At 43.3% G+C, this 17,581-nt stretch overlaps 2 protein-coding genes across 2 annotated transcripts in view; one reads left to right on the forward strand and one right to left on the reverse strand.

The window, feature by feature from the left end:
- Positions 1–17,581, forward strand: part of EHD4 (EH domain containing 4) — a 55,295-nt gene that overhangs the window by 3,248 nt on the left and 34,466 nt on the right. Inside the window, exon 2 of the mRNA XM_074955656.1 lies at positions 11,194–11,370. Within this exon, the coding sequence (XP_074811757.1) occupies positions 11,194–11,370 (177 nt within the window). The remainder of the gene's footprint in view (positions 1–11,193; positions 11,371–17,581) is intronic.
- Positions 9,852–10,413, reverse strand: LOC141990087 (small ribosomal subunit protein eS10-like). The gene has a single exon (XM_074957052.1). The coding sequence runs from the start codon at positions 10,382–10,384 to the stop codon at positions 9,971–9,973; it is 414 nt and encodes a 137-aa protein (XP_074813153.1). The 5' UTR covers positions 10,385–10,413; the 3' UTR covers positions 9,852–9,970.

The raw sequence follows: 17,581 nt of genomic DNA on the forward strand, positions 1-17,581 counted from the left end.
TTTCCATTTACTGTAATGTTTTTCTAGTTTGTTTCAATAGACAGTAGTTACTGAGAGTTAATATAGTGTGCATCAGCAGTCAAGTGTAAAAAACCTGAAAAGCTGTCCAGCCCATAGTGCTAGTTTTGGTGTTGCATTCACATGCAAGATCCAGATTTGCGAGTGACCCTGGTACTTCTGTTTCTGTGGCCGATAGATTTCAGACCCCTCAGAAAGGAAGCACATGTACATTAAGTTGTACGTAGGCATATGCCACTCTACTCTTTCTGGAGTTTAGTATAAGTAAGATTGCACCTGGGTAGGAGGTAAGATCTTTTAGAAGTGGTAGTTTTATGAAATATAGTTCCGTGGAGATAGCGAACTTCGAAGGAAATGGGACCCAACAATTCTATACCAGTGATCACTATGATGTCTTGCTCAGGACACCCAGAACTCTGAGCAACTGTGTTACACCTCTGCCTTAGCAAGAGTGAGAGCTTTGCCACTGCTAAGCTGTTTGTCAGTTCCCTGACACACCAGCCTGTCTGTCTTTCCAACAAACTCATCAAGACTCTACCAGTGTAAACTTTCAGGAAGCAATCAGTGAAGCCCAGTTCCTGACTTCTCCGGAGACGTCTCCTTGCAGTATCTTTTTGCTCCCCTTTTATTACTCAGAGTCCATTGTCTCTGCCTCAAGAACCAGGAAGGCTTCCTGGGATGCAGATTCTGTCCCATGCTGTGATGGTTCAGTGGTCTTCTCCCTGGCTCATTTAGCTTGATGGCTTTGTTTACATTATATGTAAATGTACTTCCATTGTCCTCTGCCTGTAACCAAGCTGGTCAGACATATATAATTATATATATTGCAATATATATGTGTAGAGAGAGAGTATATAATCTGTACATATATCACACAATGGCTTTCAGGACTAGTGTGTCACCAGTACACGCATTGCACCTTTGAGATATATATACGGCCATACCAAATTCACGGTCCATTTTGGTCAATTTCACAGTCATAGGATTTTAAAAATTGTAAATTTCATGATTTCAGCTATTTAAATCTGAAATTTCACTGTGTTGTAATTGTAGGGGACCTGACCCAAAAAGGAGTTGTGGTGGGGGGTCGCAAAGGTTATTGTGGGGATGCTGCTACCCTTACTTCTGCGCTGCTGCTGCTGGCAGTGGTGCTGCCGCCTTCAGAACTGGGCAGCTAGAGAGTGGCATCTGCTGACCAGGAGCCCAGCTCTGAAGGCAGAACCACTGCCAGCAGCAGTGCACAAGTAAGAATGGCATGGTATGGTATTGCCACCCTTACTTCTGCATCACCGCCTGCAGAGCTGGGCCTTCAGTCAGCTGCCGCCACTCTCCAACTGCCCAGCGTTGAAGGCAGCAATGCAGAAGTAAGGGTGGCATGGTATGGTATTGCCACCCTTACTTTTGTGCTGCTGCTGGTGGGGTGCCGCCTTCAGAGCTGGGTGCCCAGCCAACAGCCTCCGCTCTCCATCCACCAGCTGCCACTCTCCGGACACCCAGCTCTGAAGGCAGCGCAGAAGTAAAGGTGGCAGTACTGTGGCCCCCCTAAAATAACCTTGTGACCCCCCCTGAAACTCCCTTTTTGGTCAGGACCCCCAATTTGAGAAACTCTGGTCTCCCCCGTGAAATCTGGTCTTTTGGGTGCTTTTACATTATACTATACAGATTTCACGGGAGACCAGATTTCATGGTCCGTGACATGTTTTTCATGGCCATGAATTTGGTAGGGCTCTAGATCAGTGGTTCCCAAACTGGGGTTCACAAAATGTTACAGGGGGTTCTTGGGGAAAAATTCCCTAATGGCGGACTGAGCTGTCCATAGGGACCCCGGGCAGTACGGGGCCGGCAGGTCCTTGGGGACTTCCAAGAGCTCAGCAGATCAAAGCAAGCATATCTATCACACTGAGGAGATTTAAACTTCAAGACTCCTTATATGAAATAGAAAGGGAGGTAGATATTTTTTTTGCTGTTTTTAAAACTAAATAGGCTGCTGGTGTTGTTTTTAAATTATTATGAAGAACAAATTTAAGCTTTGTTTGTTTGCCTGGACTGCTCAAGACCTGAATGCTTGTGTAGGAGGAACTCTTTGAGTTGGCTTCTTAAATACCTTCATGCTGTTTCACATCTGATACTTCTTGATGAAACATAGGAGCCAGAGGTGCTGTTATACCAATAAATTAAAAACCAGCAGGATCTTATTAAAGGGGAAAAGGCAAAATACCACATTTATTGTGAATACAGAAAGAATCATAGTAAGCAGTTAGTTATAGTTATAACATTCCATTCAATCTCATATTTATTCATACATTCATTCATATACACACACACACACACAGAGGTTCTGCAAGGTTGTTATCATAATTACCAGCCTTAGAGTTGCTCATGCCAAGCCACTAGCCAGGTGGCCTGGACATGAGGAGGGAGCAGGGCCTTGTCAGATGCTCATCTGATGCTCCTGGAAGTTGGTTTTTAGAATCAGACCCCCAAAGTTCTCACTTTCTAGAGTCCATTTTTATAGGAATTTCTTCCTATGCCAGTCTATGGGAATTGCTTCATAATGCAGATAGCACATTCCTGACGGCTCCGTGCTGCTAGATGTTATCTTGTTCTTTGGTTCTCCCATTCTTGAGACTGTTGGGTGGATTCCAGTCTGCCCTCCGGGGGTCCTCTGGTTATTTCCACTTGACGCCTTCTTCAGCCGATGGACACTGGATTCTGAGGCTGGCACCTCCCTGATCATTCAGTTATTATCCACACCAAGCATCCATCCACATACATCCTCCATCTCTATTTTAATCACAATTGTTAATACAACAAAAGGGCGGGGAGTCTCTGGGTGCTGTTTCTGTTGTTACAGAGTATTGCTTTGAGTCTCTCTCTCTGTGAATTGCTTTGACAACAGACTCTGTCTTAGAATGTACTAACGCAATTAACAACTTGCAAGTTTCACACATAGAGGGAGAGAAACAGTACCAAAAACCAAGAGACCTCTTAGTTAGTAATACCCTGGAATTTAAACTATGGGGAATCAAACTCATTTGTGATTTTAATACAGAACTTCTTTAATATGATCCAACAGTGCCAGTATGGGGGGGCGGTGAGGGTCACGTGCTGCCCTTGTGTCGGCGCCACACCCCCTCCCACCGGATCCCTCCCCTTTTTCTCCAGCAGTGCCCCCCCCCCCCCCCAGGGCTACCTGGTTGATCCTGCCAGTAGCATATTACTTAATCAAAAGTAATACAAGCTACAAAAGTGAGATCTTGGAAGAGTGTTGCCATTTTCATAATGTAATAAAAATACAGTAATGATAAATAAAAATTAATAAATAGTGTGTAATAAGCATGTCCTAAAAACAAATTTTATATTTCTAAGATCACTGCTTTTATGATTTATGCTGAGGTAAGGGAGAAAATCCCTGGAAATATTCATTTTTAGGAGGGGGTTCACGAGACTTGACATTTTAGTGAAAGAGGTTTGCGGGTTGTTAAAGTTTGGGAACCACTATATTATGGCAACAATGTGCTGGGGCAATGAGTGTGTCAGGCCTGATGTAAGTTACAGTATGTGTGGGCTCTCTGCCTCTTGGCCTTGAAGGGGTTGTGGGTCACAATCAACTTAAAGATATTAAACTTTTTGTGAGCTGCCCTGTATAAGACATAGTACTATTTACAATTAAATATTCTCACAATGACTTTTTTTAAAAATGTGGGCTAGGTTCAGCATTTTTCCTGTTGCCTTTCCTGTCATTCCTGTTTCTCCTGTTACTTCAAACACTTGTTTGGTAATTACTTTACAATTATGTACAGGGCATGACCTTGCAAATACGTACCGGAGCATGAAAATGTCTGCATTTCCCCACATGTTAATTATACAAAGTTGCTAGTGTTTTTTGCATTCTTCATAAATTGCACTGAAAATTTGCTTTTTTCAAGTACAGTAACTTAAAACTGTCCAAGGAACATTGTAGAGGTGAGGATCAAATTTTAATCTGCTTTTTATATCTGCAAGGTTCATGAAAGTCCTACTTTAAATTCTACAAAACTTTTTTTCTTATTCTCTCAATACCAACAGATTATCATTTACTTGCAACCCTACAGTAACAAACTATGTTTTTTCTCTTTTAACATAGGCCAAGATCCTACAGACACTTATACCCATATTTTCCCCTATTCATCTGAACAGTTCAACTGTCTTCAAATATTTAAATAGCAAGTCAGTTTTCTCTTCTCTTATTTACAGCTACCCATTGGAAGCTTGAAACTGAATTTGGTTTCTTTAGTGATTATTGCTTCCATCCAGCAAACTCTTATATACAGCTTAATTTTGCTCAGCTGAGTAAATTGAGTGTATGCATAAGTGTTTGCAGAATTAAGAATTAGGACATAATTAGGTAAGGAAACTAAATTCATCTTTGGGCTCCCAAAGGGTAGGTGCAGATAAGAGAAGTGGAAAAGTTATTTGTATTTTAAGGCTATTTGTGAAAAATAGTTTATTGTCCAAACATTGCTCTGTGCTCACATGAACTTTTTTTTTTAAGTTAAAATCTGCTTTGTGGGTTTGGAGTCTGTATATTTCCAAATCAATGTATTACTTGACTTAAGGGCAAATTTAAGTTAGAGCAAATATTTCATGGATCTTCAGGTTTTCTGTACTCTTTGTTTTGAATTCAAGGGATAGTTCTGGAAAATAAACATAAAGTTTAAACATTCCAATATTCCTTGCAGGGCTTTTAAAAAAAATATTTTTGGTGCCACCTTCTTGTATGTAATGTGCTTTTAGCTTAACTCTATTCCCTACAATGTTTAGTAATGTAGTTAACTGCTGTGAGTGTAGAGCTTGGGCACAGAGAAGGGAAAATATTATTTTATTATAAATAAATATTGGCTGGTAAATTTTTTCTTCCAGCTGGTTTTTCACAAGTAAACTTTGATTTACACGTGAAGTCATAAATCCATACTGTTCCTGCTTGCTTCTGCATTTAATGCTCTGCTTCCTCAGGAAGGATTGAGATTTAAAAGGTGGAGAACCACTTTACCCCAGAAAAATACTACTTATGCAGTCTTTTCTACTGAGTCAGCAAAACACTTAACTTTTAAGTATGTGAGTAGTCCCATTGAAGACACTTGCTTAAAGTAGCACATGCCTATATGTTTTGCCTGATTGGGAGCTTAATGAATGAAGGAAGTAGGTAAGGATCATATGAGTGCTGGTTGTTGTGACTTAGTGTTAGATTCATGTCATATGCAAAAGTTTTGGTTTTAGTCAACCTGAATGCAATTTTTTGCATTGTTTACAGTCAGTATATAGTCACTTTTAAATTTAGACATAGACAAATATGTAAAGTTATGGTTCCAGGTGCTACTTTCCCCCTCCCCTTACAAACTCCCCAAACACTAACTCCTCAACACCAAGCCTATACAGAATGAAAGTAGATAAAGAAATGCTGTCAAGATTTCAAACAATTTGAACAAATCTCTACATGTTTCTAATAACACTTCAGCTGCACCCTTGATACTGTTGACGCATTTTGCACTTAGTGCAAATGACCAGTTTAGTTTTATTATCCTATCTGGTTATTGTGTAGTAGTACAGTATTGATTGAGCATTTGACACTGCCAGAGAATGTCTAAAGAAGTATATAATTTAAAAAACAAACCAAACAAAATGTATTTTTAATTCAAATAATAAATCCAGCAAAAATTCCTATTCGTCATCCTCCCCCTGTTTTGTTTTTTAGGAAAAACTATCTTTATTTTAGGTTTAAACTGTGTAACAGCATACCCTTAATCCTTCTATTAGTCTCTCAGTTTGTCATGGTTGCTATAAAGAAGGAAGGAACTACTGTGCATTCAGTACCTTTTCGCAAGAGTATGCAAAACAAAAACAAAACAATTTTTGTTTTTGAAGGTGGAGGGTAATGGGGACAATTGACAATTTGTTATATCAAACAGGAACTAGCCCCTATGCTTTTATAGTCAGCTGTGGTGTTTATTTTTTTTCCTATTTAATGATCAAATAAATTTCTACCCTATTCTAAAATCTTGTTGCATCGAGTTTCATTTTGATATCAATGTGAGGTTTAAGCATTCTTATACTACTAAATAGATGTATTTTAAAACTAGAAGGGTCTGACTTTTTTTAAAACTAATCAAAGCAAGGAAATTCAGAATTAAAGCTAAAAGAAAAGGAGGACTTGTGGCACCTTAAAGCTGTTTCTCTCCTTAGTCTGCCAAGTTGAGCTTTGTTAATACATTCAGTATTAAGCAAATGGTGCAATGGTACACTGAACTTTTTTTGTTCCCCATAGCCAGTGTCAAGAATTGAGGCAAGATTTTAAACATTTTTTTCAAAGTTACACTTTCAAAATGTGGGAGCATATAAAATCTCGGGTTTGCAAAGGGTATATGAGTATATTTAACCCGATTGTGGGGAAGAACTGACAATGGCCCTGTGTCTATCATGGTCCGGATAAGATTTCTGATACTTTTTAATCTCTGTGGATTTGTAAAGATTAAATTTGTCTTTCACTGACATCAAATGTCATGAGTTTTCATTCAGAGCAGATTTCCCACACTTAAACAAACATCCTCTGCCTGGACTAAAGAGCCCAGTTCATAAAACAAAAAGAGAGGTTTTGTGACTGTTAGCTATTTTGAGTGGAGTGGCCCTGAGGGAGGAAAGAAGCTTTCCATTGTGTCTCCACATGTACTAACAATTGCTAGCTAGAACATCCTTGCTTAATGTTGCTGCGAAGCAGTTAGCTTGTGCTAATGCAATAGTTCAGTATAGCTGAAGCAATGCACTTTAAAGGTTGATCACCATGTCATGAGCTCTGCCTAATTCGTGGCACATCTAATTTTGAAATGAAGTTTCCCACAGTTTGGCTTCAAGTTCTGCAATGACGTCTTGGGAAGACCTTACAGAATTCATTTTAAGGGCAGGAAGGCTGCACCTCATGTAGAAGCAAAACTTGCAGCCCACAGGATATGTGTGGCATGAACTACAGTAGTCTGTCTATGAGACACATGCTATTTTTAAATAGTCTTCCTGTAAACTCTTGGACTCCTTCTCTAGTGATCTTTGCTGACAAGGCCATGAGGTTACAGGTGTTATAAATCTGGGTGTTTTCCTGTGTTAACATAATGTATTGTACAAAAACCACTAGTTTTTCACGTAGTGAGACTGCCCTCTCCTTTCTTGTGGCTGGGTGAAAATGGTGTTTTTACATTGAGAGGAAGCATGCTAAAACTACTTGCAACTGGTAGTCAGGATCTGGTTCTGTTCTGGACTCTGCCACAGACTTGCTGTATGACTGTGAGCCAGTCACTTAACCTCTTTGCCTCATTTTTCCTGTTTGCAGATATTCATAATATCTGTCTTACCAGGATGTTACATATCTATCTTCACTTCTTCAGTATTTCTAGTGTGCAGTGGGTCTCCTCAGAGACCTGTGGCTTCTTCTATGTGGCTCTGATTTGCAGAACTGGGGATTAAGATTGTTGCTGCCACTTTGTAAGCTTTATGTTGTATGTGTCACCATCTTCTGAATCACCATCTTCCATCAGCAGGAGTCTCTGGAAATGCTGTTTCATAGCAAAATAGGAGACTTAGAACCAAAAATAGAGACTCTTTTTGAAGAAAAGCAACACCAGTGAAAAGGAAATCGTTATCTGAAAACAATGTATACTTGATCTATGGAACTCACTGCTGCAGCTACTGATTCAAATAATTTTAGATTAAAAAAGATTAATACACTAGCATCTGTAGTTACAAGTGTTATCTAAGGACTAGATGCTGCAAGTGGATCCATGTGGGTGTAGGGATGTGCAGATCCATTTTTAGGATTTAGATCTTAGCTACAATAGTGTAAGGCAGGGATGGCCAACTTGTGGCTCTGGAGCCATATACTCCTCCTTGTATAGGCACCGACTCCAGGGCTGGAGCTACAGGCACCAAATTCCCATGTGCCGGGGGGAGGGGGGGGGTTGTTTCACTGCTCAATCCTTGGCTCTGCCACAGGCCCTGCCCCCACTCCACCCCTTCCCGTGCCCTCCCCTGAGTCTGCAGTGCCGTCACTCCTCCCCATCACCCCCAGAACCTCCTGCACACCATGAAACAGATGATTGGCAGGTGTGGGGAGGGAGCGGGAGGCGCTGATGAAGCAGAGCTGCTGGTGGGCAGGAGGTACTGGGAGCCGGGGGTGAAGGGGAGCTGATGGGGGGGGGGGGCTGCTGACGTATTATGGTGGCTCTTTGGCAATGTACATTGGTAAATTCTGGCTCTTTTTCAGGCTCAGGTTGGCCACACCTGGTATAAGGGCTATTCATTTTCATATATCTGGGCATAAAGTGATCATCTCCTGAGCTCAAGAATGCATACTGTTCTCTCTCTGCACCCCCACCTCTGCCAAATAAATAACATAGTCATGGCGTTGTCCAGTCTTGCAGGTGCATGAAGCAGAAGCTGGTATAAGTCACTCCTGGAAGCAGAATAATGTACTTAATGGACTTTGGTCTGTTCTGATATGTTAGTAAATAGGAGGCTCAGGGAGAGAAGCTCTCTCCTAATCTTTTGGCTCTTACATGTCCTCTTGCTGGTTTTGGTCTGTATGAGCAAAGGGTTGTTAGAATTTCACTTAAAATAATAGTTCTTCCCTTCTTCCATTCCTCCAGTTTTTAGATCTCATGTAAGATGATGGAGTTGTTCCCTGTAGCTTATACAGTAATAGTTTGGTGCTATTGGAGCAAGTTTACCAAGGCTGGTGAAGAGATTCTATTTCAAAGCTATCATAGTCTTAGTTCCTTGATTTTACTTCTTTGTACCAATATTATAAGGCTTTGGTTGTTTGGGTTCTGTTGAACTGAAGGCAGAGTGAAACAGGAAACAGATATAGGTGTGAGGTTTTTTGCAGGAGTGGTGGGTGAAATTCTGTGGCCTGCGTTGTGCAGGAGGTCAGACTAGATGATCATAATGGTCCCTTCTGACCTAAATATCTATGAATTGTTTAACAAGTGGAAAAGCTCCGTGGAATGTATATGCAGCTACAGCAGCCTTGAAGTAAGGCTAAATTAGTGCAGTTTTACAAAATGAGACACAACCTACCAAACCATTGCTAGCTATTGACCCCACAGTAGCAGCCTTGTCCAGGCTCCCACCCATTGAATGCTCAGAGCATTCTGCCATTGGCTGTCAGAGCAATGGTACTACCACTAAAGCCTGTAGAATTGTCTTGATAGGTTCAATTTTGATTATTTTAAGCTGTTGACTATGGCAATCTGCAAATGTGCCCTAAATTGTAGTTAGCCATGATTGGCTTTAAATACACCAATACTTGGGAAACCTATGGACCTAGTAATTCTTGATTAATCGGGTTCTCTTTGTTTGAGGGAGAATCTTGAATTACTAAATCCTCAATTGTTTTCCTAGGTGCAACTTTTCAAGGGTATTTCTAGGGTAGTTCTGCTGTTTATATTATGAACAGGGAGTTAGAGCACAATTTTCTTGAAGCTAAGCAGGGCTGATTGTAGTTGTTCTTTCCTTCTCTGAATCTGGAAAAACGGGTAAGCCAGTGTATGCTGCAAAAGCACATTACTTAATAAACTGAATAGGTATAGGGAATCTTTTGCTGTTAATATTGGCCTTGAATCAGGAATACCTCCTCATTCAGAAAAGCATGGAAGCCTTTCCTCAACCTTTAAGCATGTGCTTAAGTTCCACTGAAAATAAGCACTTAAGCTGGTCCATGAAGGAGGCTGTCCTGCCTTTGTCTGTAGCCTATCCTTAGTGATTCGGCAGGAGATGGAAAACCCATCATAATGCTTTTTGAGATTTTCACCTATTTTATTATACACAAAAACATGACCAGAGAATTCTACTGAGGAGGCTGACCACGTCCATGACTGAATCTACCTCTAAACTGGAATTCAGTAGCTGCTCCAGCACCAGCCTCAGCCTTTTAGTCAGCACCAAGTGGAGCGGTACTGTGTCTGTAGGTATCTCTGTCAGCCTCTTCCCGAGTAAGACGAGCAGGGCGTTCACCTTCCAGACCTTTGAGCTGCGGTCTGTCAGTCTCAGGGCGGCTACAGCACAGGGTGACAAGCACAATCTCAGGGGGTAGATGAAGATAATCACGCAAATACTGGATACCCTCGTTGGTCAGACACCAGTAAAAGTGCCTCCAAGCAAACTTCTCCTTCACATAGCCACGCGATTTCAGTGACTGCATGGCTTTCATGACATGGAGGTTGGGCACATTCTTGTCTTCCAGCTCTGGGTGTTCAGGCATGTGAACGTCTTTCTTGGCCACCATCACTCCCTCCTTAAAAAGGAGTTTGTAGATGGCAATCCGGTTCTTCTTGGGCATCAACATCGTGGTGCTAGCAGTAAGCCCGAGAGCTGGAAAGCTAGGCAATTGTGCAAACAGGAAGGAAATTGTCTTCAACTGAGATGCATATATGTGCCCGAGGGCAGAAATTAGTTCTGCAATTGGAACTTAGTTAACAATTCTGTTATGCAATTCAGATTCAAATTCATCTCCTGCTTCTACAGGTGTTAACAGAAGAAAAGTTTACTCATGTATGTTACTAAAATCAGCAGATATGACTGTGAATTCAGCTAGCAGTCAGGTCTGTTCAGGAAGTTGGTGTCATTTTCACATGATCGCTTTTCTGACCATACCCACAAGTTTAAAAACCTCTCTCTATAGGCCTTGCTGTTAGCAGCACACATACAAACTTAAATACACAAGTGCTAAATGAGACTTCCTAATGTATGCATTGCTGTATTTGCTGGCAGCAGTCATGTGCAGCAGCATACCTTGAATTAACTACAACTTTGTGTAGTCATGCTTGAGTCACTTGTAGCCATAACTGGTGAAGTGAATCTTATAGTTGAGGGCATGTTTTTATCTATGGTTTTACAGGGGAGGATTGACTTTCATTATTCTGACTTTATCGGCTTTTTGTGAAAAGTTGGAATTCCAGCTTTACACTCTGACAGCTATGTCTAGCCAAGAAAAATAGTGAAATGCATAAAAAGTTAGTCCCTGATGGTTGGACTGAGGGGGTATATGTCTCTTGAATTTTATTTCTTTATTTTAATTATAAAGAAAATGGCAATTTTTTTTTACCCAATTGCTTGCTTATCTTCCCTTTCCTTTTTATAATTCCCCTTTCCTAGGTACCTATTAGAACAGGACTTTCCAGGCATGAGGATTGGTCCAGAGCCTACCACAGATTCTTTCATTGCTGTGATGCATGGAGATGCAGAAGGGAGTACTCCTGGAAATGCATTAGTTGTGGACCCCAAGAAGCCATTCCGTAAACTCAGCCGCTTTGGAAATGCTTTTTTGAACAGGTAAGGGCAGGCTCGTTGCTGGGTTTTTGTTTTTAAGTTTAAAGTTCCATCTGTCTCACCTTCTCTATGACATTTACTAAGACTACTCATTTTCTGCTATATTCCTTTTTAACAAGGCAAATGATGCATATTCAAATGCAGCAACCAGCAATTGGGAATTGTTATATAAATTAATATCTAAAGATTAAAATACCACATAGTGAATTTTTAACGTGGAGCTGAACGTGTCCAATCACAACAATTGACTGTGAAGGGAGAGAACATGCAGTAAACAAACATTTTAATGGTGGTCCAGACTACACAAAAATATAAATATGGTATATGTTCAGTTACAGGAACTGTACTTGTCATTATGAAAATTAATTCACAAAAGGCTGCTAAAAGGTCTCTTCAGCCAAATGTCTCTTCGGTGTGAGAGTTTCAGCAATACATAACTCTAGAGCAGACTTAGCCCTAGCTGGCCTTCTCTGCCTTAGAGAATGGAACTTGTAGATTAGCACCAACATAAGTACCAGTAGTGCTGTGTGTCCACACCAGCTATGCTCTTTTAGGTACAGGTTGGTTGTAGTTTTGGTCTGCATCCATTATTGTGTTCTTTTACATTGTTACTTTTGTGCTGCCCTCTGGATACCACAGTTCCTGGCACAGCCCTCTAAAGCAGTGGTTTCTGGAGATTTAAAAGACATCCTAACAGGGACAACATATGAAAAATTCCACGTGATTTGTGTGCACTTCTAAGCTGCAAGTGATGAATTTTGACGAGTGGAATAGATGAAGACAGCCTTCAAGGGTTTTGATAAGACAGCGTAGTACTGGGGTTTGGGTGGTGTATTATCATTTTATTTTGCATAAATGTGGGATCTTTAACTGGTTGTAAGCCTTGCAGCGTGGAGCACATAGTACTCCTGGGGGAATTCTGCATCACTGCGTATGTGCAGAATTTATTTCCCCTGCAGATTTCTTTGCTTCCCTGCAGAAAAATAACTTTCTGACGGGGAAGCAAAGGGAATCTACAACAGTGGTCATGCGACCCTCCCCAGCAGTATGTTTCGAGTGCCCAGGGCAGCCAGCAGAGAGGTAAATCTCTGTGGGCAGGAGACAGGACTCGGGAAGACCCAGCTGGTGGCTCCTACCCTGCACCGGGCTCAGCTGCTAGTCACAGCTAGCCTGGGGAGGACGGGACTTCCTCTTCTCCTGCACAGCATCTGGGGCCAGGTTAGACCCGCCCCCAGATTTCTCCTCCAGCTGCAGGAAGCTCTGCATACTCTCCCCCCGGCCTGCCCACATACACTTCCTGCACCCATCTTTCCTCAACTGCAGGGGGAGGGATCCCTGTACATGGAGCTGCTCCCCCATCCGCCCAACCCCTGTGCATCCAGACCCCCTCATACCCAGACCCTCTTGCTGAGCCCCACTCCCCCTGCATCTGGACCATCCCAACGAGCCCCAGACAGTTTGCACCTGGATGCCCACTCCCCCCCAGCATCTGGACCTCCAGTGGGCCCCCTACACCCAGACTCCCTTGCCATACTCTATTCCCCCCACACCCATACAACACCCCTGCTGAATCCCAACCACCTTCACCTGGACCCTCCTGCAGAGTCCCATTACTGTTGCACCCAGAACCCCCAACTAGCCCCTGTTGATCCAGATTCTCCCCCCCTCCCAGATCCCCCACTGAGCCACCCGCACCCAGATTGCCCCACACAGAATCCTCTCAACCCACACCTGGACCTCCCCCACTTTAAGCCCCTCCACACTTGAATCCTGCTTTGCTGAGCCTGCCTGCCCACACAGAGGGGCAGGGCCCTGGGGTGTTTCTGGGGCAGGCCAGGTCCTTGCGCTGTGTCAGGGTTGGGTGCAGCTTCACCACTGAGTCCATGTGCCGGGGGTGGGGAAGTGGCACAGATCTCCCACCTCTGTGCAGCCAGTGGCCTGTGCTCCCCAATACCATGCTGGAGCCTCCACATTTATTTGACAAATAAAATTTGCAGAATTTTGCAGAATTTTAAATTTTTTGGCACAGAACATAGAGTAACATAGACTCTATTTATGTACTGGGTCAAATCCCACAACCCCTGCTGAGTTAAAACTCTCAGTGACTTCAGTGAACAGAGTAAGCACTTCATGAACCAGCCTTCTTTTGTTTTCCTGCTGTACTTGGTGGTGGTTTGAAGAGGAAGCCAGGACCTGAAAGACAAGTTAAGTTAAATTGATTCCCTTCTAACACGAGTGCTTCCTGTTCTGCTGATAAACTCTAGCTTGTGCTTTAGCAGAGCTGTTAGAGTGCAGTGTTTTCTCATGTTGTTTTTATTCATGGAAGAAAGCCTGTGTGTGCTTGAAGCCAGGCAGCCTGTCAGTTTGCTAAGAAATGAATTTATGTAAATAACTACGGCAGCTCTCTGGGCAGCTGCAGTTAAGTTTTTTTTTAAATGTATTTTTGTAGCAAGTACTCCTTGCTATTGTGACCAAAGCTCTGGTCTCCACTGCATATTCCTCTATTCTTTCTCCACAAGAGAGTGTAGTACTGTTCTGTATACCAAGCAATCCATGAAAGCCATGTATATGAGAAGTATGTAGTAAACAGTACTTATACAATACATTACTGATTAAACAGACACACAGTAATAGTGAACATTTGCTGACATAAGTAGGACGACCTATTTTCTTTCCTAAATCACACCATAGCTAACTGTCTCAGCCCCTGAGTTCCCCAAAGGAAAGCTGTGTTTCTGGCTGAAAAGAAAACGTATCAGACATGGTTACTGACTAAATTATTAAAATAAATGCACTGTTTTGGTTGTCATGGTGCAAGATATCTACTGCAATGCGATTATAAACCAGCAACCTTCGCCTCCCTGATACTTACAAGCTCCCCGTCAGCATGTCCAAAATTGCTGCAAAAAATTATCATTCACGTGTTATTCTGACCACGTTTCAAATCCCTCAACTGCCTCCACTTACCATATCATAGAATCATAGAATAACAGAGTTGGAAGGGACCTCTGGAGGCCATCTAGTCCAACCCCCTGCCCAGAGCAGGACCAATCCCAACTAAATCATCCCAGCCAGGGCTTTGTCAAGCCTGACCTTAAAAACTTCTAAGGAAGGGGATTTCACCACCTCCCTAGGTAACGCATTCCAGTGTTTTACCACCCTCCTAGTGAAAAAGTTTTTCCTAATATCCAAACTAAACCTCCCCCACTGCAACTTGAGACCATTACTCCTTGTCCTGTCATCTGCTATCACTGAGAATAGTCTAGATCCATCCTCTTTGGATCCACCTTTCAGGTAGTTAAAAGCAGCTATCAAATCCCCCCTCATTCTTCTCTTCCGTAGACTAAACAATCCCAGTTCCCTCAGCCTCTCCTCATAAGTCATGTGTTCCAGTCCCCTAATCATTTTTGTTGCCCTTTGCTGGACTCTCTCCAATTTCTCCACATCCTTCTTGTAGTGTGGGGCCCAAAACTGGACACAGTACTCCAGATGAGGCCTCACCAATGTCGAATAGAGGGGAACGATCACGTCCCTCGATCTGCTGGCAATGCCCCTACTTATACACCCCAAAATGCCATTGGCCTTCTTGGCAACAAGGGCACCCTGTTGACTCATATCCAGTTTCTCATCCACTGTCACCCCTAGGTCCTTCTCTGCAGAACTGCTGCCTAGCCATTCGGTCCCTAGTCTGTAGCAGCTCATTGGATTCTTCCGTCCTAAGTGCAGGACTCTGCACTTGTCCTTGTTGAACCTCATCAGATTTCTTTTGGCCCAATCCTCCAATTTGTCTAGGTCCCCCTGTATCCTATCCCTACCCTCCAGCGTATCTACCACTCCTCCCAGTTTAGTGTCATCAGCAAACTTGCTGAGGGTGCAATCCACACCATCCTCCAGATCATTAATGAAGATATTGAACAAAACCAGCCCCAGGACCGACCCTTGGGGCACTCCGCTAGATACCGGCTGCCAACTAGACATGGAGCCATTCATCACTACCCGTTGAGCCCGACAATCTAGCCAACTTTCTACCCACCTTGTAGTGCATCCATCCAGCCCATACTTCTTTAACTTGCTGACAAGAATACTGTGGGAGACCGTGTCAAAAGCTTTGCTAAAGTCGAGGAATAACACGTCCACTGCTTTCCCTTCATCCACAGAACCAGTTATCTCATCATAGAAGGCAATTAGATTAGTCAGGCATGACTTGCCCTTGGTGAATCCATGCTGACTGTTCCTGATCACTTTCCTTTCCTCTAAGTGCTTCAGAATTGATTCCTTGAGGACATGCTCCATGATTTTTCCGGGGACTGAGGTGAGGCTGACTGGCCTGTAGTTCCCAGGATCCTCCTTCTTCCCTTTTTTAAAGATGGGCACTACATTAGCCTTTTTCCAATCTTCCGGGACTTCCCCCGATCGCCATGAGTTTTCAAAGATAATGGCCAATGGCTCTGCAATCACATCCGCCAACTCCTTTAGCACTCTCGGATGCAACGCATCCGGCCCCATGGACTTGTGCACGTCCAGCTTTTGTAAATAGTCCCGAACCACTTCGTTCTCCACAGAGGGCTGGCCACCTCCTCCCCATGCTGTGCTGCCCAGTGCAGTAGTCTGGGAGCTGACCTTGTTAGTGAAGACAGAGGCAAAAAAAACATTGAGTACATTAGCTTTTTTCACATCCTCTGTCACTAGGTTGCCTCCCTCGTTCAGTAAGGGGCCCACACTTTCCTTGGCTTTCTTCTTGTTGCTAACATACCTGAAGCAACCCTTCTTGTTGCTCTTAACATCCCTCGCTAGCTGCAACTCCAGGTGTGATTTAGCCTTCCTGATTCCATTCCTACATGCCCGAGCAATATTTATATACTCATCCCTGGTCATTTGTCCAATCTTCCACTTCTTGTAAGCCTCTTTTTTGTGTTTAAGATCAGCAAGGATTTCACTGTTAAGCTAAGCTGGTCGCCTGCCATATTTACTGTTCTTTCTACACATCGGGATGGTTTGTCCCTGTAAGCTCAATAAGGATTCTTTAAAATACAGCCAGCTCTCCTGGACTCCTTTCCCCCTCATTTTATTCTCCCAGGGGATCTTGCCCATCAGTTCCCTGAGGGAGTCAAAGTCTGCTTTTCTGAAGTCCAGGGTCCGTATTCTGCTGCTTTCCTTTCTTCCCTGTGTCAGGATCCTGAACTCGACCATCTCATGGTCACTGCCTCCCAGGTTCCCATGCACTTTTGCTTCCCCTACTAATTCTTCCTGGTTTGTGAGCAGCAGGTCAAGAAGAGCTCCGCCCCTAGTTGGTTCCTCCAGCACTTGCACCAGGAAATTGTCCCCTACACTTTCCAAAATCTTCCTGGATTGTCTGTGCACCGCTGTATTCCTCTCCCAGCAGATATCAGGGTGATTGAAGTTGCCCATGAGAACCAGGGCGTGCGATCTAGTAGCTTCTGCGACTTGCCGGAAGAAAGCCTCGTCTACTTCATCCCCCTGGTCCGGTGGTCTATAGCAGACTCCCACCACGACATCACGCTTGTTGCTCAGGCTTCTAAGCTTAATCCAGAGACTCTGAGGTTTTTCTGCAGTTTCATACTTGAGCTCTGAGCAGTCATACTGCTCCCTTACATACAGTGTAACTCCCCCACCTTTTCTGGCCTCCCTGTCCTTCCTGAACAGTTTATACCCATCCATGATACTACTCCAGTCATGCGAGTTATCTCACCAAGTCTCCGTTATTCCAATCACATCATAATTCCCTGACTTTGCCAGGACCTCCAGTTCTCCCTGCTTGTTTCCCAGGCTTTATGCATTTGTATATAAGCACTTGAGATAACCCACTGATCGCCCCTTGTTCTCAGTATGAGGCAGGAGCCCTCCCCTCTCACACGCTCATGCTCGTGCTTCCTCCTGGTATCCCGCTTCCCCACTTACCTCAGGGCTTTGGTCTCCTTCCCCCGGTGAACCTAGTTTAAAGCCCTCCTCACTAGCAAAAAGAAAAGGAGTACTTGTGGCACCTTAGAGACTAACCAATTTATTTGAGCATGAGCTTTCGTGAGCTACAGCTCACTTCATCACTTCACCGATGAAGTGAGCTGTAGCTCACGAAAGCTCATGCTCAAATAAATTGGCTAGTCTCTAAGGTGCCACAAGTACTCCTTTTCTTTTTACGAATACAGACTAACACGGCTGTTACTCTGAAACCTCCTCACTAGGTTAGCCAGCCTGC

Source organism: Natator depressus, chromosome 6, assembly GCF_965152275.1.
Source record: "Natator depressus isolate rNatDep1 chromosome 6, rNatDep2.hap1, whole genome shotgun sequence".
Taxonomy (NCBI): domain Eukaryota; kingdom Metazoa; phylum Chordata; order Testudines; family Cheloniidae; genus Natator; species Natator depressus.